Here is a 26,729-nt window from a genome sequence, read left to right on the forward strand (position 1 = left end):
TGACACCGAGGTTGCGGGCCTGAGAGAAGGGAAGGATGGTCGTACCATCCACAGTGATAGGGAAGTCAGGGAGAGGACAGGGCAGTTCTAACCAATGCTTAGAACAGTGCTTAGCATGTAGTGAGCGCTTAACAGATACCATTATTATTCTCTGTTCCTCAGTTCCCTCATCTGTAAAATGGGGGTTAAGACTATGAGTTCCACGTGGGACAAACTCATTACCTTGTATTCATTCATTCAGTAGTATTTATTGAGCGCTTACTACGTGCAGCGCCTAGAACAGTCCTTGGCACATAGTAAGCGCTTAACCAATACCATTATTACTGTTCTCTGGGCCTCAGTGACCTCATCTGTAAAATGGGGGTTAAGACTGTGAGCCCTACGTGAGACAACCTGTTGACCTTGTATCTACGCCAGCTCTTAGAACTGTGCTTAGCACAAAGTAAATGCTTAACCAATACCATTATTACTATTCTCCGTGCCTCAGTTCCCTCATCTGTAAAATAGGGGTTAAGACTGAGTTCCGCGTGGGACAATCTGATGACGTTGTATTCATTCATTCAATAGTATTTATTGGGCTCTACTGAGTGCAGCCCTTAGAACAGCACTTGACACGTAGTGAGGGCGTAACCAATACCATTATTACTATTATCTGGGCCTCAGTGACCTCATCTGTAAAATGGGGGTTAAGACTATGAATTCCACGTGGGACAATCTGATGACCTTGGATCCATCAGTGCTTAGAATAGTGCTTGGCACGTAATAAGCGCTTAACAAATACCATTATTATTATTCTTTGTGACTCAGTTCCCTCATCTGTAAAATGGGGGTTAAGACTGTGTGTTCCATGAGGGACAAACTGATGACCTTGTATTCATTCATTCATTCATTCAATAGTATTTATTGAGTGCTTACTATGTGCAGCCATTAAAAGAGCGTTTGGCATGTAGTGAGCGCTTAACCAATACCATTATTACTATTCTGTGTGCCTCAGTGACCTCCTCTGTAAAATGGGGGTTAAGACTAGGAATTCCACGTAGAACAACCTGATGACCTTGGATCTACCAGCGCTTAGAACAGTGCTTGGCACGTAGTAAGTGCTTAACCAATACCATTATTACTGTTCTCTGGGCCTCAGTTCCCTCATCTGTAAAATGGGGGTTAAGCCTGTGAGCCCCACGTGGGCCAACCTGATGACCTTGTATTCATTCATTTAATAGTATTATTAAGCGCTTACTATGTGCAGGCCTTAGAACAGCATTTGGCACGTAGTAAGCGCTTAACAAATACCATTATTATTATTCTTTGTGCCTCAGTGCCCTCATCTGTAAAATGGGGGGTTAAGCCGGTGAGCGCCACGTGGGCCAACCTGATGACCTTTTATCCTCTCCAGCGCTTAGAACAGTGCTTAGCACGTAGTTAGCGCTTTAGATTATTGCCACCATTAGAAAAGAAAACCAAAAGTAGGCAGGCGATGGCCCCCTTTCCCAAGAGTGGCAATTAGGCGAAGGGAGCCGTGGCCTTAGCTGCTGAGGGGAAGGGGGGGCGGTCACCCGAAGCGGGAAGGGGCGGATCCCGCACGGCGATTGGCCGGGCGGCCCGCCGCTCAGGCCCCGCTCCGACCAATGGGAGGAGGGCCCGCCCCCCCGCCGCCTCGCGGCGGCCCCTCGCTCGCGCCGCGGCGCCCGAATGTCGTTAGTGGCAGGAAAATGGCGGAAAATTTAAAAGGTGAGGCGGGCGGCGCGCGCGCGCGAGCGGCGCGAGGCTGGGGTCGGGGAGGCGGGGGGGGGAGCGGCGCGAGGCGGGCGTGGGGGCGCGCGGACAGCAGCCGCGAGCCTCGTGGGGGGGGGGCGCGTGGCAGGGGCAGGCCGGGGGGGGCGCGCGTGCACGACCGGCCGTCGACGCCCGTCCCGTCAGAGCAGCCCCCCCCACCCCCAACAGGCCGTCGCCTCAGGGCTGAGGGGGGGACGGCGCGCCCACCCTGCGAGAAGCCCTGTGCCGGGGTGGGGGGTCACACGCGGGGCCTGCGTGCGGCTCCTTTCCTCCGCAGCTCGGTGGGCAAGGGCGGAAACGGGGCGTGAAGGGCCCCCCACCTGTCCCCCGCCAGGCGCGGGAAACCCTCCCTCCCAGGGCCCTCCCTATGGGGCGGGGATGGTCTCCATCTGCTGCCGAATTGCCCACTCCAAGCGCTTAGGCCAGTGCTCTGCACATAGCCCTCGATAAATCTGAATGAATGGAGAGCTCGCGCCCACCCGGGGCCTTGGGGCGCCCTTGGGAACCCCACATTGGCCACTGTTGACCTTGTGCTTAACGTTCAGCTTCCCTGGCGGGGGATGGAGGACGTCCCACCCCAAGCCCTTCTGTCTTTCTGGACGAACACATTCATTCAGTAGTATTTACTGAGCGCTTACTATGTGCAGAGCCCTGGACTAAGCGCTTGGACTGGACAGTTTGGCAACAGATAGATAAAACACATAAAAGGCCCACCCACCGGCCATCATCTATTTTTTTTATGGTGTGTGTTAGGTGTCAAGCACTGTACTGAGCGCTCTGGAAGGAACAGGAAGATGTCCCCGGAGCCTTGCCCGCCCTTTACCTGGCAGCTCAGATTCATTCATTCATTCACTCGTATTGATTGAGCGCTTACTATGTGCCACCTGTCAGCTGTGTGACTGTGGGCAAGTCACTTCACTTCTCTGGGCCTTAGTTACCTCATCTGTAAAATGGGGATTAACTGTGGGACAACCTGATTACCCTGTCCCTACCCCAGTGCTTAGAACAGTGCTCTGCACATAGTAAGGGCCTAACAAATACCAACATTATTATTATTATTTGCAGAGCACTGTACTAAGCACTTGGAATGGACAATTCGGCAACAGATAGAGACCATCCCTGCCCAATGACGGGCTCACAGTCTAAACAGGGGAGACAGCAGAGCAAAAGAGAACCAAACTCTCTGGCCTTTGACTTTTATCCCAAGCCTGAAACTGAGAGCCAGGGCTGGGGGACTTAACGATCCCTCTCCCCAAAGGGTTCCGAGGCGGGAGTGTCCTTCAGTGATCCTGTTTACACTAAATGTTGCAAAAATGAAACCAGAAACGTCTTGAGATGTCAAGGGGCCGTCCAGGGAGACCTGCCACATTATAAATATATATAAATCGATGCCCATTTTATGGCTTTTTATCTTTTAACTTTGTCTTTTTTTTAATCCTTCATGCAGAAGTGATCTGGGGAGATTTGTGCGGTGTGTGAATATGTGTTTCAGAGGCATCTGTCTCCCCTCTTTCAGGAAGCTCAGACACCACACTCCCCTTACCCCCCCCTCCCCTTTTTATATTTCCATCTCAAAAGATGTCCCGCCACCATACATCAGGTGAATAAAACGCCCTTTCATAGCCCAATACATCCAGTAGCGTTTCCCATAGCCCGGTGACTGGAAGGCTGTGTCTATTCAGTCAAGGCTACCATCCTAGGGCTGTTTATCCGAATAATCCAGCCTAAAAAGCAGCACCAGAATTGAGCATTTTGAGGATTGATCCGTGTGACACAGAGTCCATCTTGTAGTTTTTAAAACCCCTCAGAGTCCAGACTTGGTTATACCTGAAGCAGTTCGGGGATTTTTGTATTTTGTTTTTTTTCTTTTAAATACATTTTTAAAAAGAGGCATGCTGAATTGGTTCCCTTTTGATCGTACGGTAGAGAGCTTCCTCTTTTATTTTCTGTTTTGGGTTGGGTGCTGGGTTAGGGACTGGAAGAGGAATAGAGCTTTGCGATCTGGCCCCCAACCTGTTCACTTAAAGGACCAAGGCTAGCCTGTTATTCTCACAAAGGAAGGAATGCAACAGGTATTTAAATGACCTTTAGTGCTGAATAGGATAAAACTCTCCATTTCAGGTGTTGGACTCCAGGTGGATGATGGTGGGGGGGTTGTGTCAGTAAAAGACTCCAAAGGTCAGGCCCCATATTCACTCATCCAAATCTGTGTCTAAAGGAGAATTAAGGCTGTTCATTCTGCTGGAAGTTCAGGCCTCTGGCATTATGGAGATCTTATCACATGGCAGTTATTGACGGGCTCGCTAATATGTGAAGTGGTGGACGGGCTCATTGATACGTGAAGCGGTGGCAGGCCATGACTGTAGCATTGAAACTAAACTATCGGAAACCTAGAGGTGGGGGGAACCAGGTGCTCCAAGATACCTGGGCAAGGGCCGTGTCTGCCTTAACTTAAGGGCAGGGAAAGGCTGGAGTGGGGACAGTCTGTTGACAGTAGGTCCGCTCAGAGGCTGAGTCCAAGTGTCTATTAGGTTTCTAAAAGTCTTAACCTCTAAGAGATTAAATCAACATACCAAGAGGTTGGTATGTAAGTCCCTTTCCTGCAGGGCCGGGATGCTCTGGCTTTTCCACACGGTGCTCAACTCCAGCATTTGGCTTGGCGCTTCTGGCTGTGAGGCAGTCCCAGACCGCTAGCTCACCTGTGACCAGCAAAAGCCTCTCGGACAGCTGTTGTCTCGAAAAAGTTTCGGAGCTTGAGCCGCACTGAATTGGGGAGCCCGGGGTCTTGCTGCTTCCGGCGGCTGTTCCGTTGCGGTTGGCCAGAAGAGCAAGGCGTAACGAGAACCTGAGGTGTTGGCCTTGGGCCCCTTCGCCGGACAACTGGGGTGCAAGGGGTACTGGGGAGCCGAGGGACAATTGTAGTTTAGGCAGTCGTTCAGCAGTCTGAACCGAGCACCTACTGCTAAGTGCTCACTGCATTTCTCTGTGTCTGTTTCCTCACCAGTAAAATGGGGAGTCAATGTTTTCTCTCCTACTTAAACTGTGCACCTCATGTGGGACCCGATTATCCTGTATCTACCCCAGCATTTAGTGCAGCGCAGCACAGAGAAGCGGTGTGGCTTAGTAGATAGAGCCCGGGCCTGGGATGATGATGCTATTTGTTAAGCCACGCACTGTTCTAAGCACTGGGGGAGATACAAGGTAATCAGGTTGTCCCAGGTGGGGCTCACAGTCTTCATCCCCATTTTACAGATGAGGGAACTGAGGCCCAGAGAAGCTAAGTGACTTGCCCAAAGTCACACAGCAGATAAGTGCTGGAGTCGGGATTAGAACCCATGACCGCTGACTCCCGAGCCCAGGTTCTTACCACTAGACCGTGCTGTTTCAGTAATAATGATGGTATTTGTTAAGCGCTTACCATGTGCCAACCACTGTTCTAAAGCGCTGAGATAGATATAAGGTGATCAGGTTGTCCCACGTGGGGCTCAGTCTTAGTCCCCATTTTACAGATGAGGTAACTGAGGCACAGAAAAGTTAAGTGATTTGCCCAAAGTCACACAGCTGACAAGTGGTAGAGCTGGGATTCGATCCCATGATCTTTGACTCCCAAGCCCATGTTCTGGGAGTCAGAAGGACCTGGGTTCTAATTCTGGCTCTGCCACCTGTCTGATGTGCACCCCTGGGCAATCCACTTCTCTGGGCCTCAGTTACCTCATCTGAAAAATGGGGATTAAGAGTGTGAGCCCCATCTGGGACAGGAACTGTGTCCAACCCAATTAACTCTTTAACCTAATTAACTAACTCTAACCCAGTGCTTAGAACAGTGCTTGATACATAGTAAGCGCTTAACAAGTACCATTGTTGTTATTACAGTGCTTGGGACATAGTGAGCACTGAACAAGTGCCGTTGTCAGAGAGTTACAGGAAGTACAAGGCCTGGTTTGTTCCCTTGAAGAGTTTGCAGTCTAACGTTGGGGGAGTGAAAACAAGCAGGAACGGTCACGTAGAATAAGAGGGACGCAGTGTGAGAAACATTTACCCAACAAAGATCAACCTAAATGCCGAGGATTTCACTCACGTACATGGGCTAAATGCCGTGTGACCGCAAGTCATTTTACCTCTCTGGGCCTCTGTTTCTTAATCCGTAAATAGGAATACTTCTGGGAAGGTTTTATGGATCTTTTTAGTAGGCCTTTGAAGGTGGAAATGGACACCACTTTGTGTCAAAGGGAGAATATTCCTGGCAAGGGCAAAAGGCGGAAGTGGTTTTCAGAGCAAGGAACGATGAATGTGTTGGCTTGACAGGAGTGGAGAGTGTGACCTAGAGCATAGTGGGACACGAGGCAGAGAGCCTGTAAGCCCATAATTTGGAACATTGGTCCAAGCTGAGCTACATTTGGGACCCACTTGATTGCAGAGAAAGAAGCTGTAGAACTTAACTCGTTGAAGAAAGGCCATCCAGAGGTATGTGTGTACCTCAGTTTACCCCATCTAACTTGGGAGTGCGGGGGGAGCAGTGACCAGACAATTCCCCAGGGAGTTGTAAGGAGGCCTGGGACTAATGTGGGAATGGATGAGAGAGAATGTAAGATGTTTGCTCTTCTTAACAAGCTTTCACACTAGTTAGGATTGACGTGCAGCTCAGTCCAAGAAATCTCACTCCAGTACACTGGTCCTTTCCAGTTCAATAACTGAGCAGAGCCCTCTTGCCACCCTCAGGACACGACTCAATCCGTCTTCGGGCTGGAACAACCAAGGTGTGTGACCTTGGACAAATCACTTAACTTCTCTGTGCCTCAATTACCTCATCTGTAAAATGGGGATTAATACTGTGATCCCCCGTGTGACTCATAGATCGTGTTCCACCTGATTAGCTGGTATCAACCTCAGCACTTAGAACAGTGCCTGGTAGATAGTAAGTGCTTAACAAATACCATTTTTTTAAAAAAAGTGACAACTGCGTTTGATTTGTAGGGCTCAAAGGATCTCAGGTCTTGAATGGAGCCAACTTAGTCTTTATCCAACTGGTCATTTTTTGCCCAACCTCTTATTTCCCCACCGGCCACAGCCCTGGCCCACCTGAGGCGCTCAGAATTTTGGTGCTGTCCTTTAGTACCCAGGAGGAATAGCTGAGAGGGGGTGACTTTGTAGGCATTTCTTCCATCATAGCCCTGGAGTCAGATCCTCGCTGCCATCAAGAGAGTGAGGATCTGTCGTTCCCCAGGGAGTAGCAAGATGGAGGAACAGGACCCAGGGCTGAAGGACCTGTAACCTTGGAGTCTGGGGATTCAGTGGAGAAGTGGTATGGCCTAGTGGAAAGAGCACGGGTCTGGGAGTCAGAAGGACCTGGGTTCTAATTATTATTAATCCCAGCTCTGCCAATTCCTTGCTGCGTGACCTTGGGCAAGTCACTTAGCTATTTTGTGCCTCAGTTTCCTCAATTGTAAAATGGGGATACCTGTTTTCTCTCCTACTTAGACTGTGAGCTTCATGCAGGATAGGGACTCTGTCAGACCTAATTAACATGTGTCTATCCCAGTGCTTAGAACAGAAGTGAATGGCTGTGGCCAAGTCATGGGATAGGGTAAGCCCTGCTCTCAGTTCAGTGGAGAATCTCGAGATCCGGGTTTTAGTCCCAGTTCTGCAAGTAGAGGAGTGCCTTCAAGGGCTCTGCCGTCAGCGGTGAAGAGTCCTGCCTGAAAAACACCCCAGACATTCTGCAGAGATCCTGAAAAATAGCTGGACGGCAAATACCGCAGAGGCTACAGAGGCAAACGTCTGCAGGGCCATAGCTCTACTGCCAGTGTCAGCCCCATCCTGCGGTCACTTCAGCCGGGAATGGGTCCCACGTGGGGAAATCCTTGGCGTGCAGTTCTCTGTGTGCGACACCCCATCCCACCTATTTGCTCACTCTGCACCGTGCTGACCTCAGCTGGAACGTGACTGGTGAAGACGAGAGTGCGAGGGACACCCAGCAAATCACTAGCCCTAGAATCGATTCCTTCATGCAGGTTCTCAGCCCTGAAGTCTCGGGCCCTAGGGTTTGTCTGCTGTTCTCGACGGGCGCCTCCGTCCCCTTCAGGATATTGTAGGGGCGGTAGGGGGAAAGAGTGGAGGAATTAATGAGTGAGATTATATATATATATATGAGTGAGCTTGTGGATACTGTTTCCTCCGGAAATTTTGCAGCCTTTTTACCCCTGCCTTCTGTGCTGGTCTTGGCAGAGAAAGCCTGAGCCTTCTTAGCATCATCATCACCACCAGCATCATCATCAGCAATAGCATTTATTATGTACTAGGAAACAAGGCCTAGTGGAAAGTGCATGAGACACCCTGGTTCTGGTCCCAGTTCTGCCAGTGATTTGCTGTGTGATCTTGGGCAAGTCATCTAACCTCTCGGGGCCTAAATTTCCACCACTGTAAATGGGGATAGGACGCTTGCTCTCCCTCTTAAATTGTGAGCCCCATGTGGAACAGGGGCTGTGTCCCATCTGAATATCTTGCATCTGCCCAAGTGCTTAGTGTAGATTAGACTACGAGCCCCAGGTCTGACCTGATTATGTTTTATCTACCCTAGTCCTTAATACGGTGCTTGGGACGTAATAAGTGCTTAACAAATAACCACGGTTGTTTATATAGTGCAGGGCTAGGCATATAATGAGCGCCTGCTAAATGCCGTTGTTACTATTATTATTATAGCACTTATTGGGTACAGGTCACTGTATTAAGTGCTTAGGAACAAATGGCAGAAGTAGCAGAGTCCCTACCGTCAACAAGCTTCCAGTCCAATGGTGTCAAACAGACCTCAATTGCCAGACGTAGGTAAGAGGGTAAAAGCAGACACAAGTGATAAAAGCAGAAATAGGTAATTAAATAAATAATAAGATAGTCTCATGAGTGTTAAAGCGGCCTATGGGGTGATGTGACCAGAAAGGAGGGGCATTGGTCAGGAATGTGCCTGGGAGGAAATGACTTAAGTATGACAATCTGTTGAATGACAAGAGAGATATAGCCGGAGGAGAATCTTGGAGCCACTGTTAGTGTTTGCCTTTTTTTTTTTATGTGAGAAGAAATGGGTAGGTATTGAAAACTTTTGAGGCAGAGAGTGATGTGCTCCCAGAGGCATTTTAAAAGACAATTCTTGCAGCAGTATGTTCTGTAGGCTAGATAAGAAGGTAGAGACTTAAGGCAGGGTTCCATTAAGGAAGTGCGACTTTCTGGTCAACGATCCTGCTGTTTACCGTCGACAACTGAGCCTAGCGGGACACGCAGTTAAAAGGAGTTGGGAGGATGGAGAGCCAGCAAAGCTGGCTGAGAAGGAGCCATCAGGGAAGGAAACAGAGGACCAGGGGAGACGTGTGTCAGTAAACGTTTCCTCAGATGGCTTCCGATTCATCAACAAAATAATGACGGGTTCTTCCGGGGTTAGAGAGTGAGGAGGTAGGGGAAATGGATAGAGGTGCTAGCTTTTCATTTTGACTTTGGGGTTGAAAAGGGGCAGGGATTTTATTTTTGGGGTGGGAGGGTGGTGATGACTGCATAGGGACAGACTTCAAAGAGGTGATAGACTAGAAAGCCATCATTTGGGGCCCTGACTGGTCCCTCTAAGATCCTTTCAGAGTCCTGGGAAGAACGAGCAAGCCTGGGAGATGGACTCAAAAAAGCTGTGGGGGCCATCGCTCCCATCACCCATGTGGACGGGGACACCTAGAAACTTTAGGAGGGAGTTAGAGACGTGGAATAATAGGTGGGGATTATGGATGAGGGAGTCGGTAGGGATGTTGGACAGATGTAAACATTTGGAGCAATATTCCAAATGTAACAGGGTCACAGACCAAGGAAGCTGATTTCCGGGGTGGAGAAGCGAGTCGCGTAGGGAGCAGAAGATACTAGGTTCTGGGGGCCAGCACAGTGTAGCTGGCAAGTCATTCATGGCCCTCTGAACCCCACCACCTCCCTCCCCTAGCGTGCATGGTCTGCTGCAAATCATCCTGGAGCCAGCTGCAGGACCTCTGCCGCCTGGAGAAGGTGTCCTGCACTTCCTTGGGCATCTCCAGGAAGAACCTGTGTGACTTTGAGGTGGAATACCTGTGTGACTACAAGAAGATCCGGGTGAGTTGGGCCCCAGCCACACCCCCAGGGGAGGCCCTGCCACCTTCATATGGCTAAACAAGCTGCCCGGGCCCGAGGGTTTTGTTCACCCTGGGAAGTCGTCACTTGAGGACACCATGAGGGATGGGGTAGAGCCAGGCCCTGGTCACAGATGGAAGTGGTGAATCACGGTGGAGGTGGGGTGTGTGGGGGGCGAAGAATCCACTCATCCCTTTGAACCGGGTTTGGGATCAATTCCATCTACCTGCCTCTTCCCCCAGGAGCTACCCCTCCTGAACCGCCCGCCTGCCTGCCGTGGTGTAGGAAAGCAGGGGCCCGAGGCAGGCGGCATGGGCAGCCTGAGGGACATGGAGAAGGGATTTGTGGTCTCCGAAGCTCTGTATGGATTTGCGGGTCGAGTGGGGGGAACCCATTCCCTGGGCAGCAGGATTCTTGGCTGGGACGAGGGTTTTCTCTCTCTGTCCCTGGGGGAGGGTTGGGCCGTTACTGTGACATTGGCCTGGCTGAGACGTGCATAGTGGGACACCTAAATGGCAGCCAGAGTAGGGAGGCTCAGAGCAGTTCCTCTCCCTCCCTCTCTCTCCCCCTCCCTCACTCCCTCTGCCTCATCTCCCCTCCACACACACCCCAGGAGCAGGAGTTCTACCTGGTGAAATGGCGGGGCTACCCTGATTCGGAGAGCACCTGGGAACCGCGCAAGAACCTCAAATGTGTGCACATCCTGAAGCAGTTTCATAAGGACCTGGAGAGGGAGGTCGTGCGGCGGCACGGCAAGCTGAAGAACCTGCGGCAGCTGGACCAGGGCCTGGCCGGCTTCCTGGTGCAGAAGGCCAAGCAGCGGCGGGCCCTGCGGCGCTGGGAGCGGGAACTCAATGCCAAGCGCAACCACCGGGGCCGCATCACGGTGGAAAACGAGGTCGACCTGGACGGGCCGCCCCGAGACTTTGTGTACATCAACGAGTACAAGGTGGGAGAGGGCATCACCCTCAACGAGGTGGCCGTGGGCTGCGAGTGTAGCGACTGCCTGGCCGCCCCCGCCGAAGGCTGCTGCCCCGGGGCCTCGCTCAACAAGTTCGCCTACAACGACCAGGGCCAGGTGAAACTCAAGGCCGGCATGCCCATCTACGAGTGCAATTCCCGCTGCCGCTGCGGCTACGAGTGCCCCAACCGGGTGGTGCAGAAGGGCATCCGCTACAACCTCTGCATCTTCCGCACAGCCAACGGGCGCGGCTGGGGAGTCCGGACCTTGGAGAAAATCAGGAAAAACAGTTTCGTGATGGAGTACGTGGGCGAGGTAAGATGTCTGCTCTCCCCGTCCCTAACCACCTCCAGCTGTGGGGCCCGAGTACCTCTGAGCCCCACACCTCAGCCCCCGCGCCCCCTGCTCCTCCCCCACATTCCTCCTGGTGCCGACCAGCCTCAGGACGACCGCCTCTGCCTCTGGATTTGGGGAGTCTTTGCAGAGTCTTTGCAAGATTGGGTGGAGGAGTGGGGTGGGGGTATCTGCCCTTTATTTTTTCTCTTGGGGGCTCTTGCCAGGGTCTGAAGCTGGGCTTGGGGCCCGTGTTTCTCTCAGGGGATGCCCTGGGCTCACGGGGAGGGAGCCGGGCACCCAGTGGGACCAATGGATGACACTTGACTGTCAAGAGGCAATTTGTGAAGTTGGTGCTGAGAAGGTGGGCTCTTCTGACTGGAAGACCCAGATCCTGGGAGGAAGCTGGAGAGGGGAGGAGGAGGAGAAAGAGGAAGGCTTCACTAGTGGCCCTGGCAGTGTTGGGTAGGGTGGCAGCGCTGGCCCCGATCTCGCGGTGGCCGTCGCCGCCGCTTGGCACTCCGGGGAGGGGAGGGTTTCACTAGAGGAGGGAGGAGGGGGAGACTCAGGAACCATTAGCAGGGTTAGGGGTTGGGGCCAGTGCTTTCATCCCATAGAGCTTAGGGGGTTGGAAATCCAATTTGAATGGGTCAGGAACCAACGTTTGCACCTCGGACAGCTTGTACTGTCTTGGTCCCGTGTGTTCTGGATTTTGCCTGCCCGAGCTCTGACTGGTCTTCTTTTAGCTGCTGTCCTCTGGTGACTTTCCTGGGTCAGGTCGCTCTGTGGCTACTTTAGAACTCTGCACTTACTCTCATCGTTAATGCAGCTTACTCGAGGGGCACTGTTGGCAACATACCAGAAAAAGTCAGCTGCTGCAGGGCCGTTTGGCCAACCCACCTAGGAGCCAGCTGCACGTTAAGACAGAGGCAGCGTGGCAAAGGACTGGAGGAGGGGGTGGGAAAGTGGGGGAGTTGGGGAAATGGTGGGCAGTGGTTGGAAGTGGGCCACCAGGCTTAGTTTCACCTACGAGAGCTGGACGGGGGAGGGGAGAGGGCTGTGTTGAGTAGCTGTTTTAAGTCAGTGTGATGTGGCTTAGTGATCCTGGGACTAGGGTACAAGGAAAAAAAAAAGCCACTCTACTTTGTCTTCTCTAGCAGGTTGAAAATGAGTAGCCTTTCCTTGAGAGCCCCAGGGATTCTGGGAGAGGGAGTGGGGCAGAGGAGGAGATTGTGCCGGGAAGAAATCCAAGGGGAAAAAAAGCGTTCACTGGGACTCTTGCTTTTCCCCCTCTTTAGTGGGGGCTTGGATTTCTAGAAATGGTCCACCCAGGTGAGAGCAAATTCCTGGCTGGGAGAGATTTTGAGGATTAGGATCTGATTCTTTGGGATCCAGGTGCTGTGGCCAAGAGCCAAGCTCAGCCCCTGTGTCTGTTGTACGGTAACTCTCCCAAGTGCTTAGTACAGTGCTCTGCACACAGTAAGTGCTCAATAAATACGACTGAATGGATGACGAGAAGGCAACAATACCCTTCTTCTCGAGGGGCTGGGGACTCCATGCCCCCTCTAAATCTGGAAATGGGATGGGGAGTACCCAAAGCCCAACTTGACCTGGTATTTGGAAGGAGAGGAGGCTCTCGAGTTGGAAGTGGAAGGGTGGGGGTAAGGGTAGGGGTGGGGGCACTCTCAAGGCTACTTTCCCTGCCCCGAGAAAAAGGTCGGCCAAGAAGGAGGGAAGACAGGAATCGGGGGAGGCTTTCTCTCTGGCTTTCGCTTTGTCAACCCCTCCCTCCCCCGAGTCCCTCTCCCCTTGCCTGGTCTTCTCCCCCTGCTGCTGAAGGGAATCCTGGATCCCATCTGCCTTGTGTGAGGGGGTCCCCCTTCCTCCTCCCCAGTTTGGTCTGTCTTCTTGTCGTCTCCACCCCATCTCTTCCCCTCAGTCCTCGACCAGTCCTAGCTGAGCTGGGGGGGAATTGCTTTTCCTCTCCCTGGGATCTCAACCGGAGGAGGGCAGCCACCTGGTCCGCTTGGGATATCCACTCCTGCCCAGGGCTGCCCCTTTCCCTGAACTAGGCCCGGCCATGTCACCCCCAGATCATCACATCAGAGGAGGCGGAGCGGCGGGGTCAGATCTACGACCGACAGGGGGCGACCTACCTTTTTGACCTGGACTATGTGGAGGACGTGTATACCGTGGACGCCGCCTACTATGGCAACATCTCTCACTTCGTCAACCACAGTGTATGGGCGGGGCCGGGAGAAGGACAAAGGGGTCGGGCCGGGGAGCTCTAGGGGTGTGGGATGAGCAGGTGGCCTGGGTAGGGTAGTCGAAAGGCCGGTGGCTTTGGCCTCAGGGCCCGTCCCCCCCATCTTTTCCTCCATCCGCAGTGCGACCCCAACCTCCAAGTGTACAACGTCTTCATCGACAACCTGGACGAGCGGCTGCCTCGCATCGCCTTCTTTGCTACGCGAACCATCCGGGTAGGGGAGGAGCTCACCTTCGACTACAACATGCAAGGTGCCTGACTACCCTGTCCCCAAAGCCCGTTTCCTAGCACCCGAGGCCCCTGGGGAGGTGGTAGTGGGAATGGCCGGTGGAAGTCCCCACGCCCCCACCCCCGGAGTTGCTAAATTGCTTCAACCGGGAAAAAAACCCCAAGGCTGATTCAGGTCCTGGAAGATGGATTTACCCCTCCCCTCCTTCCCAACAAACCCTATCACTTCAATCCCTTTGGCTGAGATTATTGGAGCAGAGCTGGCCGGTTCAATTTGGGAGACTTCCCTTGGGCCTCCTGTCCAAGAGGGGGGAGAGGGGAGCTGACTGGGCTGTGCTGTCACCAATGGAGGGAGGAGGGTGAGGAAGGGGAGGGCATGGGATGGTCCCCAAAGAGGCCTGGCCTGTTGTCCTCTGCCTTTTGCACATGGCGGCCTCGGGGCCCCCTCCGGTTCAAGCCCTGCCACTCTGGCCGGTTGGAGCTGCCATTGTTTTTACGAGATGTTCTTCCCCTTGACGCTGTTTAGTGCCATTGTTCTTGTCTGTCCGTCTCCCCCAATTAGACTGTAAGCCCGTCAAACGGCAGGGACTGTCTCTATCTGTTGCCGACCTGTTCATCCCAAGCGCTTAGTACAGTGCTCTGCACATAGTAAGCGCTCAATAAATACTATTGAATGAATAACTCGTCCCCCTCTCTCTCCTCTCCCCTCCACAGTGGACCCCGTGGATGCCGAGAGCACCCGCATGGACTCTAACTTTGGGCTGGCCGGTCTCACTGGCTCACCCAAGAAGCGGGTCCGGATCGAATGCAAATGTGGCACCGAGTCTTGCCGGAAGTACCTTTTCTAGACCTGCGGATGCTTAACGGCCCGAAGGGCAGAAAGGACCCCAGCTGCCCTCTGGACTATACGGCTGGGGCTCTGACCCGCCAATTATTGAGAGGCTGGGAGCAGGGGTGGACTAGAGATCAGCCAGCTCCCCAGAATGCCCTCAAAGAAGATGCACTGAGCAGAACCAGGAACTCTCGCAGAGACCTGGCTTAATCAGGGAAAAGTTGAAGCTGGGCCCTGATTGGAGGAGTGACTGGGGCAGCAGCCCTGCTTGGAGGCATCTCTTGAGGCCAGCTGTGGAGTTGGGGGGGCTGGTGCGGGCTCTCCCCGGATCACCACGGCAGTGTCCAGCTGCCCTCTCCACTCAGGTTTGTGCTGCCCCAGACCTTGCTGGGGAAGAAACCTCTGGCCTGGGATTGCCAGCCCTGCCCCAGGTGGCACTTAAAATGTAATTTTTTTTTTCACATTTTTAATGCTTCTTCCTCTTTTGCCCACTCTGGCCCCCGCTTTTCATTCCCCAAAGGGGCGTGAAATTTCCCAGCTTTGAGAGAGCGGCGTCTAGTGGGACTGGGCCTACAACTGAGGCTGCTGGTTCAGGAATATCTCCTGCCTTCCGGAAGTGGAGGGTGGCCTTCAGACTCTGGCAATTGTAGAGACAGAGTTGAGGGGTTTTAGAAAGGACACTTAATTGGGGTTAGGGATGTGTGCGCCATCACCGTGCAGGTTGGCTCTACTCCTAGGCCTTCAGGCTTGAATGGGGGTGGGCTATCGTAATGGGGGACTCCAGCAGCAAGGATCTGCTCTTACGATGGGACCACTGGCCCCTCACTGCGATCCCTACAACACCCGTGAGCCTAGTCTACCCACCTTGTTTTTGAGGGTCTCTGTTCCAGACCGGCAGGGCTGGTGTTCCCGGACCTGGGGGTGCTTGGAAGCTTTTCCCCTGGGCTTTGGCAAGATGTGGCTTATGCAAATGTAACTCAGCCAGGGTCCTCCTGACCATGTCTGTTTAGAGAGCAGGGTGGGAGCAGGCCAAAGACTGAAGGGGGGGGCCCCCCCCCCAAGGCTCCCACAGTACCCTGGCAGTGAGGGTCCCTCGGCCCGATTTGGGAATAGATGCCTTCTCTATTATGGGATGGAATTAATAATATTGGTATTTGTTAGCGCTTACTAGGGGCCGAGCACTCTTCTAAATGCCGGGGTAGATATAGGGTCATCAGGTTGTCCCCTGTGGGGCTCACGCTTTTAATTTCCATTTTGCAGATGAGGTAACTGAGGCACCGAGAAGTGAAGGGACTTGCCCAGAGTCACACAGGTGACAGGTGGCAGAGCTGGGATTAGAACCCATGATCTCTGACTCCTAAGCCCATCTTCTTTCCACTGAGCCATGCTGCTTCCTGACACTGCTGGTTTAGTTTTAGAGGTGGGAATTTTGCTTTTGTTCTCACACTGGGGCTTGTGCTGGGGTACAGGGGTTTGGATCAAGCACCGGCTTCACTTAACGGCTTCAGGGGCTAGAGACACCACCCCCACCCTCACCCCCCCGTTTTCTTTTGCCCTCAAGTTGGCTCTAGCCAGACGGTGAGAGATGGGTGCAGTCTTCCAGCTGAGCCTGATACCTGCATTTTGGCCCCCTTCTAGTCTAGGTGAGAGGAATAGTTTCACTGTTCCAGCCTCTGCTCTGTTCCTGTCTCTGCCCTTCCCCTTGCTGCTGGAACACAAAGGGTAGAGCAGAGGGAGGCAGGATTGCCTCTTCTGTTAACAACACTTAACACAAACTTTATTCACAGAGGGCATGTGGGATAGGTCCCAGCCTGTGTTCCCGCTTCAGAAAATCTTACCCTCTAGCCCCCATCCCCTATTTCTGGGCTGGCAGGTAAATGATCTTTACAGAGGGAGAGTTCTCTTTCCCTTGGCTGAAGAAATCAGAATAATCCTAGTTTAAATGTCTGCCTCTCCTCCTCCGCCAGAAAAGAGGAATGGGCCGGCTGGTCAGGCCCGAGGAGTAAAGGAAGAGGTAGACCCTCTCTCAAGGAGCTGGACACAAAGGACGAGCGAGGCTAGAGAGGAAGAGTGTGGCAGGAAGCAGAAGAGTTCCGGGTGCCAACGGGCAAACATCACAGGCAAGGCCAGTAGGAGGTCACGTTTCTACCATGGGGGGCCAGCCTCACACGTAGGCCTGAGCCCTAGGGTAAGCTCTGGCTCAGGCAAGCTGCCAGCAGCCCATCAGCCAGAGAGGCCCGGGTGGGAGCGAGGACAGACGCATGCAGAGACGTAGGCCGGGACCAACCCTGGGGCCCGGCCAGCCCTCGCAGGCTGCTGCCATCTTCCCGCTTCCGGCCAGAAGCCAGGGCCTGGTTTCACCCCAATCTGTCCTCCGGGCGCAGGTTTGGACCCGAGAGAGGCGTGGTCAAACGATGGCGCGGGAAGGGTGGGCAGTGCCCAGTTCCGTTCTGGAGGGTGGCATCACCATGCCCACTACTTCTGCTCTCGGCGCCAGACAATGACCATGCCCTTGGCATCGCTAGAGGCAAGCAGGCTTTCGTCACAGTTGAAGCTGACATCCAGCACAGCCGCACTGTGGCCTTGTAGTTTATTGACGATGGCTTTGGTGGCTCTTTCCACGTCGAAGAAGTAAACACACATGTCCTCGCTCCCCGTCACTGTAAAAGACGAGACCTTAAACCTAGCCCAGGTGGGACAGGGACTGTGTCCAACCTGAGGACCTTGTGTCTACCCCCTCCCTGCTTCCTACAGTGCTAAGAAATAATCATAATGATGACGGTATTTGTCAGGCGCTTACTCTGTGCTAAGCAATGGGGTACATACAAGATAATCAGGTTGTCGCATATGGGGCTCACAGTCTTAATCCCCATTTTGCAGATGGGGAAAAGCAGAGCCAGACCCTGCCTTACGCTCAGTGGCCCTGATTACTTTAAGCCTCTTTTTTCTCCCTCCCCCAACCCCTACCCTCCCTGACTCTGACAGTAGAGGAAAGTCGTCCCAGCTCTGACTGGGGCTGCCTCCCCCGCCGGCCTTGGCTCTTACCCACACAAGCTCCCTGGCGGAAAGACATGAGGGGGCAGAAGATGCTGCGGACCGGGTGCGTGCTCTGCTGGATCTGGAAGCTCCGCTTCAGCTGCAGGGTCCCTTCGTTATCCACCACCCTGCAGACGTGGAGGATGGGCGGTGAGCTCGGGCTCACCATCCCTACCACCTGCAACGCAGGGAGCTGCTTATTCCATAGAGCGGAAGGGGGCGGGGGACGGATACCTACGAAAACCAGCCAGTCGAAGCTTGGGTTGATGCCAACACGCAGGAGCACGCCTGCAGCCTCCTCCCGGGCCTAAAGGGGGCTTGGGACAGGGTGGGGAGAACATACCTGTACAACAGCAGCTTGTTAACACAGGCGTTAATGAGCAAGGAGGGGTCACGGGCCTCGCGGCTAATCCAGGAGCGGGCCGAGATGCTGGTGATGGAGCTGCCCTCGTGCACCACAAGCCGCTTAGCCTTTGTCAGCTTTCCTGGGGAAGGGAGTGAGAAGGGGGCAATACTCAGATGACGCCCTCTGGGGCGGAAACCCCTAACGCGCCAGCCACCCGGGCCCATCCCCGCGGGACTGGGTTCCAGCTTCTTGAGTCACACCATCCATCTACAGGTAGCCTTCCCTCCCCAGCCAGGGGCCGGCCACCCATAAAGTGTGCAGAAGGCACAGCGCGGATCCCCCTGGCCCGGGAGGTTACGGGTCCTCCGGATATGCCGACGACGAACTCCGGCTCTCCCTTACCCGTGGCCATGTCAAACAGGAAAGAAAAGACGCTGCCACGGTCATCCCCGGCCCACAGGATGCGGCCAGGAGAGTCGAAAGACAGGGCCAACACGCGGCCTGTCAGCTTGCTGGAGCCTCCCTTCACTTTCTTCCCTGTCGAGATGTTCACCACGTGCAGGTTGTGCTTGCCGTTGCCCACCTGCCGGCAGCACAGAGGCACAGATACCCCCTTAGTCCAATTATGAAAATAAGCACTGGCTTCCAGGTGTGTTCTCTAAAGGCCTTCCTTGCCAAAAAGGAAGGGTCAGGCACCTCTGACTACTAGGGGAGATGATTCTGTTCTGAGCTGAGGAGGGGCAATGGGAGAGGGGGTGGACAGGAGAGGATGGACACGTTTTTACAGCCAATGGGTTTGCAAAGAAATTATTTGTGAAATCCTAATCCAGTCCCCACCTCCACCATCCCAAACAGGAGGGGGAAGGGCAGTGGCAACAAACTGGGAGAAAAGGCACGTTGAGGACCCAGTGCCTTCAGTCCAGAAACAAGGACAGGTAGCGACATGGTAGGGGCAAGATGGCAGAGGCCCACCCGGGCTCCCCGGGGCCTCTCTCTGCTCACCACGGTCAGGTTGTTGTTGATGGGCTGGAAGGTGCAGCAGAGCAGCTCAGCCCCATCGGGGTCCGGGATCTCACGAATGCACTTGCCATCCTCAGTGGCCCAGATGCGCATGGTCGTGTCCAGTGAGGTGGAGACGATGATGTCATTGGAGAGGGACCAGGCGAAGTCCGACACCCCCCGGGAGTGCCCCTTCAGCACCCGCAACACCACGGGCGGCGTGGGGACCAGCTGGCACACCGAGATGCTGCCGTCCAGTGAGCAGCAGGCCAGCAGGTGTTTGTCGTCGTTGGCAAACTGTACCTTGGGGACTAAGAGGGAGCTACCGATAAGCTTGGAGCTGTGGGGCGGGGGTGGGGACATGACTCCAATTCACCCCTGAGGTGCCCAACCCCTGCCCCAGCTCTGACCACCCACACGAGATACCCATCCCCGACCCAGAGCTCCCGTTTTGACAAGGATACCCTCCCCAGCTCACCTGCCTCATCCACGTGCTGGTCGAAGATATGGTACATGCCAGCAAAGGCGTAATTTTCACTCAGGGTGGTGTCACCCGCCATGGCCCGACTTGCCTCGGCCACAGATGTGGGCACCACGCTGCCTGGGGGCCTGGCCCAGAGAGAGGGGAGTCACGCCCAGAAGCTGGAGGGGCCCCAACTCTTTCAGGGTCGCCCAGAAGGGAAGCTTCCCTTCCGACGGGACACCGGGCCCCGGACCTTCTCACCTGTCATCGTAGACGGCCCGGTTCATCTGGGCCTGCAGCTGATAGGAGCCACGGCTGACGGAGCGGCGGTGTCCACGGGCGCCCAGGGTGCGGGGATCCTCCTCAAAGTCCTGTGGCAGATGCAGGAGCCACAGGTTACCCGCCCCCCGGGCACTCCATCGCCCAACTGGGCCGGCCCCACCCTGGAAGCTGCTCTCGTCAGACAGGCCCCCTCAAGCACCCGGCGGACAGGCCGTGGGAGAAGCTGGGCTCTTGGAAGCACAGGGTCAGGTACCCAGCAACTGTGGGCCTTGGATGCCACTTCTTGACCGGGCTCCCTGAACTTTCACGGATCAAAACTAGACCCCTCACACCAGGCTCCTTCCTTGGGGGTGTCAGGGATTGCGCCATCCCAGCCCTCGACGAAGGACGCTCCATCCGATCACAGAATTCCCCTGATGTTACCTTAGTAAGGTGTGGAAAGTCTAGGTTTTTTAATATAAAAACAGGAGTGTCAGAGACAGGTGGTGCAAGCAGTCTGATCAGCCTCAGGGACTTTGGCTCTTTTTAAAGGCCCAGACTGCCACATCTGAGCTCACGAAGTGTGTGACTATTCCAGAATAGCGGGAGGCTTTAACCCTATGCTTCTTTCCTTCCTTCTCCCCAGGTCTCAGGGTTAGGGAAGGTCCACCGACGCGGAATGAGGCCTTAACCCTCAGCTTCTGAGAGGGCCATGCCACCAAGACGCCCAATCCCGTTTATTACCTCCATGCGGTCGAGCGTGGTGCGGCTGCTGCGGACTATGCTGTTGCTGTAGGCTCGGAAGCTGCTCTGCTCCGAAAGAGGCCCGTAGCGCTGGGCCAGGAGCTGGCCCCGCAGCCTCAGGTACTGCTTGCGCAGGGTGGGCTCGTAGCCGGCCTTGGCATTCTCCCGCAGCAGCTGGCTGCGGCGCCGGATGTACTGGGTGCGGAACTGCGGGAAGGTGGGGGTGCGGTAGGCGTTGTACCTAGGGCCGGGGGGGCCACAGGACAGAGTGAGGGGAGGCCCCGAGCCCCCACCCCCATGGGGACGAGAGGGTGAAGGGGCCGCCCTCCCCGACTCTGAACCCCTCCTGGCCTGGAGGTGGAAGAGTTAGTCCAGGTGGCCTCCCACCTCTGGGGTCGGGGGTCTCCTGGATCACCACCTGGGGCCTCTAGGAGTCTTTTTTGGATGCAAGGCCGCAGCCTGGCTCGGCCCGCTCTTCCGGACCATACGGGGGTGGCGGGATCCGGACGGTACCGAGCCGGACCTACTCACTGAGAAGGCCGGCATCCCCTCCTGATGCCAGCGGGCTCTTCGGCTGGGCAACGAGAGGGAGGGGGCATAGAAGGCTAAAGACCAACTTGAATGGTCTCTCTGCTTTCGGCTTTAACTCCTGCTGCACAGGCGATAAGCAGAACAGAGGAGATAGCTGACGACTTCCCCCGCCGAAGCTGGCCACTCTCCCCTCTCCCTTTGATGAGTCAGTCACGTCGTGAAGGCTGGCAGCATTTTAAGGATTGGGGCAGGTCAAATTCGGAATTTGGTTGGGGGGGGGCTCAGGCCGAGTTGGGTCTTGAAAGTCTGGTCAGTGGGGGGAGAGGTGGGATGTCCCCGCCCTGGGTGTCTGCCTGGCTTTCCGCGGGGTGCACAACCCCCTCTCCAAAGCTCTCCCCTCTGCAGTAACCCCGGCGCGGTGGTCTCACCTCGCATCCACTGCCAGCACCTGCTGCCACACTGCGGCCATGCCCCAGCCTCCAGCCGGCTTCTCCAGGGAGTCTGCCCGCGGCGGCCTGGCACGGGAGGGGATGGAGAGCAGGCCTGGTTCAGGGTCCCGGGGAGGGGCCGTTCAAAGTGGGGGACACACTCTCAGGACCTGCAGGTTTCCCCTCCCCTAGACCAAGCTACCATCTGTCTCCGCACTGACCCCACCGGCTCCCCTCCGGCCTCACCCTTTGGGCGGAAGCCCAGGGGTCGCTGCCCACCCCTGCCCGGCCTCCTGGTCCAGCCCCTCCCTACCGTTGCCATGGTGACCCCTCCTCTCAACCCATCCTTCCACCTCTGGCTTCCTCCCCCCTACAAGGGAGCGGGTTCTGTGTCGACCGCCGGCGAGCGGGCAGCGGGCCGGTCCAGGAGGAGGAGGGCAGGTTACCTGGGAGTGTAGCCGGCTCCTCGGGCCGCCCCGCTCCCCCCACCCCCTTTCCCCTCTCTGGCTCCCCAAGTAAAATGGCCGCCGGCGGCTAGGGCAGAGTGCAGAGCACCGAGAGATCGAGAGGAGACGCCCCGTGCCTCGCGCGCATGCGCAGACCGCGCCGCCGCGCTCATTCATTCATTCATTCGGTCGTATTTATGGAGCGCTTACTAGGTGCAGACCACTGGACTAAGCGCTTGGAATGGACAGTGTGGCCACAGAAAGAGACCATCCCTGCCCCATGACGGGCTCACGGTCTAATCGGGGGAGACAGACGGACAAAAGCAAGACAACATAATCACGATTAATAGATTCAAGGGGATGGACGCCTCATTAACAAAGTAGGGTAATAAAAAAATCTATATAAATGAGCACAGTGGGGAGGGGGAGGAGCAGAGGGAAGAGGGGAAGCTCAGTCTGGGAAGGCCTCTTGGAGGAGGTGAGCTTTTAGGAGGGCTTTGAAGAGGGGAAGAGAGTTAGTTTGGCCGAGGTGAGGAGGGAGGGCGTTCCGGGACAGCGGGAGGACGTGGGCCAGAGGTCGACGGTGGGGTAGGTGCGAATAGGGGACGGTGAGGAAATGAGCGGCAGAGGAGTGTGCGGGGTGGGCAGTAGAAAGAGAGAAGGGAGGAGAGGTGGGAGGGGGCAAGGGGATGGAGAGCCTTGAAGCCCAGAGTGAGAAGTTTTTGTTTCGTGTGGAGGTTGATGGGCAACCACTGGAGGTTTTTAAGGAGGGGAGTGACATGCCCAGACCGTTTCTGCAGGAAGATGATCCGGGCAGCGGAATGAAGAATAGACTGGAGAGGGGAGAGACAGGAGGAAGGCAGATCAGAGAGAAGGCCGACACTGTGTCCCCTTTCCCTCAGTGACCTCAGCCCCCCTCCGTGGCACCTTAGCTCCGGAGGTGGAGGCGTCGGGGAGCGGGGGCTTGAATTGAGGCCTGCTCCCCTTCCCCGCCATTACCGACATCTTGGCGGTGGGTTCGGTCGAGATTCCAGGATTCCGGATTCCCAGACAGGAGGAGGAATTAGAAGGGGGAGAGGCTGGGGAGCTTGAAACGCTCAAACCAAGAGACTTAACCCTTCCCTATATTCAGGCCAAGGGGCATTTCCAAAATTACATGTTTAGATGAATGGCAATTAATATGGTATGAATAGAAATGGCCATCATCAAGTGCCGACATTGGGCAGGGATTGTCTCTATCTGTTGCCAAATTGTACATTCCAAGCGCTTAGTACAGTGCTCTGCACATAGTAAGCACTCGATAAATACTATTGAATGAATGAATGCTGCCGAGCCATTTCCAATTCGTAGTGCCTCCGTGGATATACTCTCTCCAGAACGTCCTGTCCTCTGCCACGATCCGCAACCTAACAGTTCTTCCATTACCGTTGGTATGGTCTCTAATAATAATAATGATAATAATGGTATTTGTTAAGCGCTTACTATGTGCTGAGCACTGTTCTAAGCGCTGGGGTAGACACAGGGTAAGCCATCTAGCTGCTGGTCTGCCCCTTCCACGTTCTCCCTGGACTTTTCCTAAGCATTAGTGTCTTCAGCAGCATGGCTCACTGGAAAGAGCCCAGGCTTGGGAGTCAGAGGTCATGGGTTCTAATCCCCGCTCCACAGCTTGTCAGCTGTGTGACTTTGGGCAAGTCACTTTACTTCTCTGGGCCTATTACCTCATCTGTAAAATGGGGATTAAGACTGTGAGCCCCATGTGGGATCACCTTGTATCGACCCCCTGCGCTTAGAACAAAAGCGCTTAACAAGTACCATCATCATCATCATCATTCTCCAGAGAGTTAGTGCTCCTGATTGTGTCCAAACTATACTGTCGAGTTATTTGGCCTTCCAAAGACCAATTTGGTTTAATTTGCTCTAAAATCTGTTTTTTTTTTTGATTCACCGTATTCGAAAAAGCCTTCTCCAACACCACATACCAGACTTTTATGCTATTTGTTAAGTGCTTACTATGTACCAGTCACTATACTAAGCACTAGGGTAGATACAAGTTAATCAGGTTGGACACACTCCACAGACTCACAGTACTAATCCCCATTTTACAAATGAGGTAACTGAGGCAGAGAGAAGTGACTTGTCCAACATCACACAGCAGACAAATACCTGAGTTCTAATCCTAGCTCTGCCCTTTTTCTGCTGTGTGACCTTGGGCAAATCACTTCACTTCCTCTGTGCCTCAGTTACCTCATTTGTAAAATGGGGATTAAGACTCTGAGTCTCAGGTGGGGCAGGAACTGTGTTCAACCTGACAATCTTGTATCTCCTCCAGCGCTTAGTGATGTACAGTATGCACTTAATAAATACCATAAAAAAGTGGCAGGGTCGGGATTAGAACCCAGACCCATGCTCTCACTCTCAAGGGCTCCACTTCTATGCGGCCTCTGAAAGCACCCTTTTCAGAAGAGAAAATCACGACCGGGGTTATGAGTTGAGAAGAGGGAGGAGCCCTGACACCACCCTCACCCCACCCAGTTTCAGGAAACACCAGCATTCACACAAACAGGTTCCCTATTTTCCCATAGGATGGAGGGGCAAGGCAAAATGACCATGGATCCCAGAAAAGGAGCATCTAGTTGACAGAGCACCTGAACTCCCTCCCCTACCTGAGCACAGAGTCAGCAGAAAAGCCAGAGAAAAACTTCCTCATCACTCACTGCTCCCTTCCCTGTCTTTGTGCAATGGGAAGCAGGTACTTGCCAGGGGGAGGATTGGGAAGGGCTGGAGAAAAGCTTTCTACTCACTGTGTCAGCCACCATCGGGACAGGTTCTCTTTGCTGCTCCCGAAACTGGGCCGATTTCTTCCAGTGGGCCTGGCCATTTTGGTGTCAAGGCCGTCCTTGTGCCAGAGAGGATGGCAGTCCCCTGCACCTGTAGAGCTCGGTCCCGACCTGCCTCCCGTGATAAGGCTGTTTCCCCTCCTTGGGGGCTGGGCTTCAAGCTTGGGGGAGGCGGGGCTACCCAACTACTCACCTTTCTAGGTATTGAAACCGGCTGCTTCTTGTCAGACAGGCTTTCACCCAGCCCTTCACCTGCCATTCGACGCATTTCCACCCAACCCTTGGGGATTGCATCTGGTTTCTCAAGTCCTCGCTGCTCCTCCCTCCTCCATCTCTCATCCAGCCCACGATCTCCCCTTTGTGGTCAAAGCAAAGAACAGAGTAAATCCAGGTCAATAAAGGAGAGTTTTTTCTTCAATTAACTGTATAATTATCTCATTCATTCAATAGTATTTATTGAGTAGTATTTAATAGTACTATGTGCAGAGCACTGTACTAAGCACTTGGAATGTACAAATCGGTAACAGAGAAAGGCCCTGCCCTTTGACGGGTTTACAGTCTAATCGGGGGAGACAGACAAGAACAATAGCAATAAATAGACTCAAGGGGGTGAACATCTCATTAAGACAATAGCAAATAAATAGAATCAAGGTGATGTACATCTCAATCCTGCACATTTCTTTGGCTGTGGAATTCTAGCCTGTGTACACAAGAGCTTCTTCTCCTGCTCTCATCGGTTCCAAATAATAATGATAATGATATTTGTTAAGTGCTATGTGCCAGGCACTCTACGAAGTGCTAGTGTGGAAACAGGCAAATCGAGTTGGACCCAATCCCTGTCCCAAGTGGGGCTTGGAGTCTCAACCACCGTTTTACAGATGAGGTAACTGAGGCACAGAGAAGTGAAGTGACTCGCCCAAAGTCATATAGCGGACAAGGTAGTGGAGCGAGGATTAGAATCCATGACCTTCTGACTTCCAGCCCCGTGCTCTATCTACCTTTCTGCCCTCATTCTGGAGAGGATTGAAAACCTTTTTCTCCACGGATCAGAACTTTTGCTTATTTTCTATTTCAGCTCAATTTGTCTCCCTTGGGAAATGGTGTGAGCTGAATCTACAGGCTTTCCTGTGGACTGCCATGAGAGGTTACTTGGACTCAGAAAAAAAAGGAGGTGGGGAGGGATGGGTAGGTATCTGATACTATGAAAAATGACTTTTTGGCCTTATTCAATGATGTGATTTCTGAGAAGCAATGCCAACATGTAGTCAGGTCATTAAATAGGAAAATTCTTATGAAATTCATTCATTCCACCCTAAGAGAGAGCAAGAACTTCTGAGTTTTAGTCCCACGTTCGCTTATCGTGTTGTCCCCCCCCACCTGCCTTATCCCAGTGTTCAGTGGGATAATACTTCATCTCTGGTACTGATGGGCAAAGGTGCAGAAAAGGTAAAAGAAATGTTTACTGTAATCTAGTTAATTTTGAAAAGGGGGTGGAGGGAATCGATTTTAGAAAAACAGAAGGATCATCACCTTCCAGATAACACTTCCAATTAATCAGTCAATCATTGGTATTTATTGAGCACTTACTATGTGCAGAGCATTGCACTGAGCGCTTGGAAGAGTACAATACAAAAGAACTAGCAGATTCATTCCCTGCCTGTAATGGTCTAGAGGGGGGAGACAATAATATGAATAAATAATTTAGAATATGTAGTTTAAAGGAATGGGTATAAGTGCTGTGGGGTTGGGACAAATATCAAATGCCCAAAGGTCACAGACCCAAGTCCCTAGATGATGCAGAAAGGAGAATAAGCAAGGGAGAGAAGGGTTAACTGGGGGAAGGCTTCTTGGAGGAGCCAAGTCCCCTGTCCATAATGAATTTACAGACTAGAAGGGGCATGGGCAATCCCTGGGATTTCCAGAGCTCTTTCTCTTGACCCTGAGATAATATCTCAGTAAGAGGATGGTAATAAGACCCTGCAACCCTAGAGGAGATCCCAAACGCTTTTTCCTTTAAAGGAGGACAAGAAGTACACTTTCACTTGGGCAGCATTTTGCATGAAGTAGACAAAGAATATGCAGGTATTTAAAACCATTCAAGTGGAAAAAAAAGTT

General features: G+C 53.7%; 2 protein-coding genes and 1 long non-coding RNA gene across 12 annotated transcripts; 2 read left to right on the forward strand and 1 right to left on the reverse strand.

The window, feature by feature from the left end:
• The first annotated feature begins 1,661 nt into the window (after nucleotides 1-1,661).
• On the forward strand, nucleotides 1,662-15,670 carry SUV39H1 (suppressor of variegation 3-9 homolog 1). 3 transcript variants are annotated; one of them, XM_029067043.2, is made up of 6 exons: nucleotides 1,662-1,728; nucleotides 9,740-9,885; nucleotides 10,517-11,179; nucleotides 13,291-13,437; nucleotides 13,585-13,714; nucleotides 14,406-15,670. In XM_029067043.2, exons 1-6 carry the CDS (start codon nucleotides 1,710-1,712, stop codon nucleotides 14,537-14,539), a joined length of 1,239 nt encoding a protein of 412 aa, XP_028922876.1. In that variant the 5' UTR covers nucleotides 1,662-1,709; the 3' UTR covers nucleotides 14,540-15,670. The 3 variants fall into 3 exon arrangements, with proteins under 3 accessions (XP_028922876.1, XP_039768390.1, XP_028922878.1); XM_029067045.2 differs by lacking the exon at nucleotides 1,662-1,728 and adding an exon at nucleotides 3,387-3,845; XM_039912456.1 differs by lacking the exon at nucleotides 13,291-13,437.
• A 603-nt stretch (nucleotides 15,671-16,273) lies between these two features.
• WDR13 (WD repeat domain 13) lies at nucleotides 16,274-24,608 on the reverse strand. 8 transcript variants are annotated; one of them, XM_029067761.2, is made up of 10 exons: nucleotides 24,579-24,608; nucleotides 21,332-21,418; nucleotides 20,373-20,579; nucleotides 19,629-19,738; nucleotides 19,383-19,513; nucleotides 18,908-19,215; nucleotides 18,308-18,488; nucleotides 17,903-18,044; nucleotides 17,569-17,687; nucleotides 16,274-17,183 (listed from the first exon to the last, which is right to left on the reverse strand). In XM_029067761.2, exons 1-10 carry the CDS (start codon nucleotides 24,591-24,593, stop codon nucleotides 16,999-17,001), a joined length of 1,485 nt encoding a protein of 494 aa, XP_028923594.1. In that variant the 5' UTR covers nucleotides 24,594-24,608; the 3' UTR covers nucleotides 16,274-16,998. The 8 variants fall into 8 exon arrangements, with proteins under 8 accessions (XP_028923594.1, XP_028923589.1, XP_028923596.1 ...); XM_029067756.2 differs by having other exon boundaries at nucleotides 20,373-20,613; nucleotides 24,579-24,598; XM_029067763.2 differs by lacking the exon at nucleotides 24,579-24,608 and adding an exon at nucleotides 21,778-21,833 and having other exon boundaries at nucleotides 20,373-20,613.
• LOC114812898 lies at nucleotides 24,181-25,032 on the forward strand. Its single transcript, XR_003760519.2, has 2 exons — nucleotides 24,181-24,526; nucleotides 24,843-25,032. It is a non-coding gene; the product is annotated as an uncharacterized LOC114812898 (long non-coding RNA).
• Nucleotides 25,033-26,729: the final 1,697 nt, after the last annotated feature.

This window comes from Ornithorhynchus anatinus, chromosome 6 (assembly GCF_004115215.2).
Source record: "Ornithorhynchus anatinus isolate Pmale09 chromosome 6, mOrnAna1.pri.v4, whole genome shotgun sequence".
Lineage (NCBI taxonomy): Eukaryota > Metazoa > Chordata > Mammalia > Monotremata > Ornithorhynchidae > Ornithorhynchus > Ornithorhynchus anatinus.

What these genes read in the sequence shown, in the direction of transcription:
- WDR13 (XM_029067761.2), bottom strand. An exon ending in CCACGCTCGACCGCATGGAG is followed by an intron (nt 19,739 to 20,372) that starts GTAATAAACGGG and finishes CATCTGCCACAG; the next exon opens with GACTTTGAGGAGGATCCCCG. An exon ending in CCGCCAGGGAGCTTGTGTGG is followed by an intron (nt 17,184 to 17,568) that starts GTAAGAGCCAAG and finishes CGTCTTTTACAG; the next exon opens with TGACGGGGAGCGAGGACATG.
- SUV39H1 (XM_029067043.2), top strand. An exon ending in GTGACTACAAGAAGATCCGG is followed by an intron (nt 9,886 to 10,516) that starts GTGAGTTGGGCC and finishes CACACACCCCAG; the next exon opens with GAGCAGGAGTTCTACCTGGT. An exon ending in TGATGGAGTACGTGGGCGAG is followed by an intron (nt 11,180 to 13,290) that starts GTAAGATGTCTG and finishes TGTCACCCCCAG; the next exon opens with ATCATCACATCAGAGGAGGC.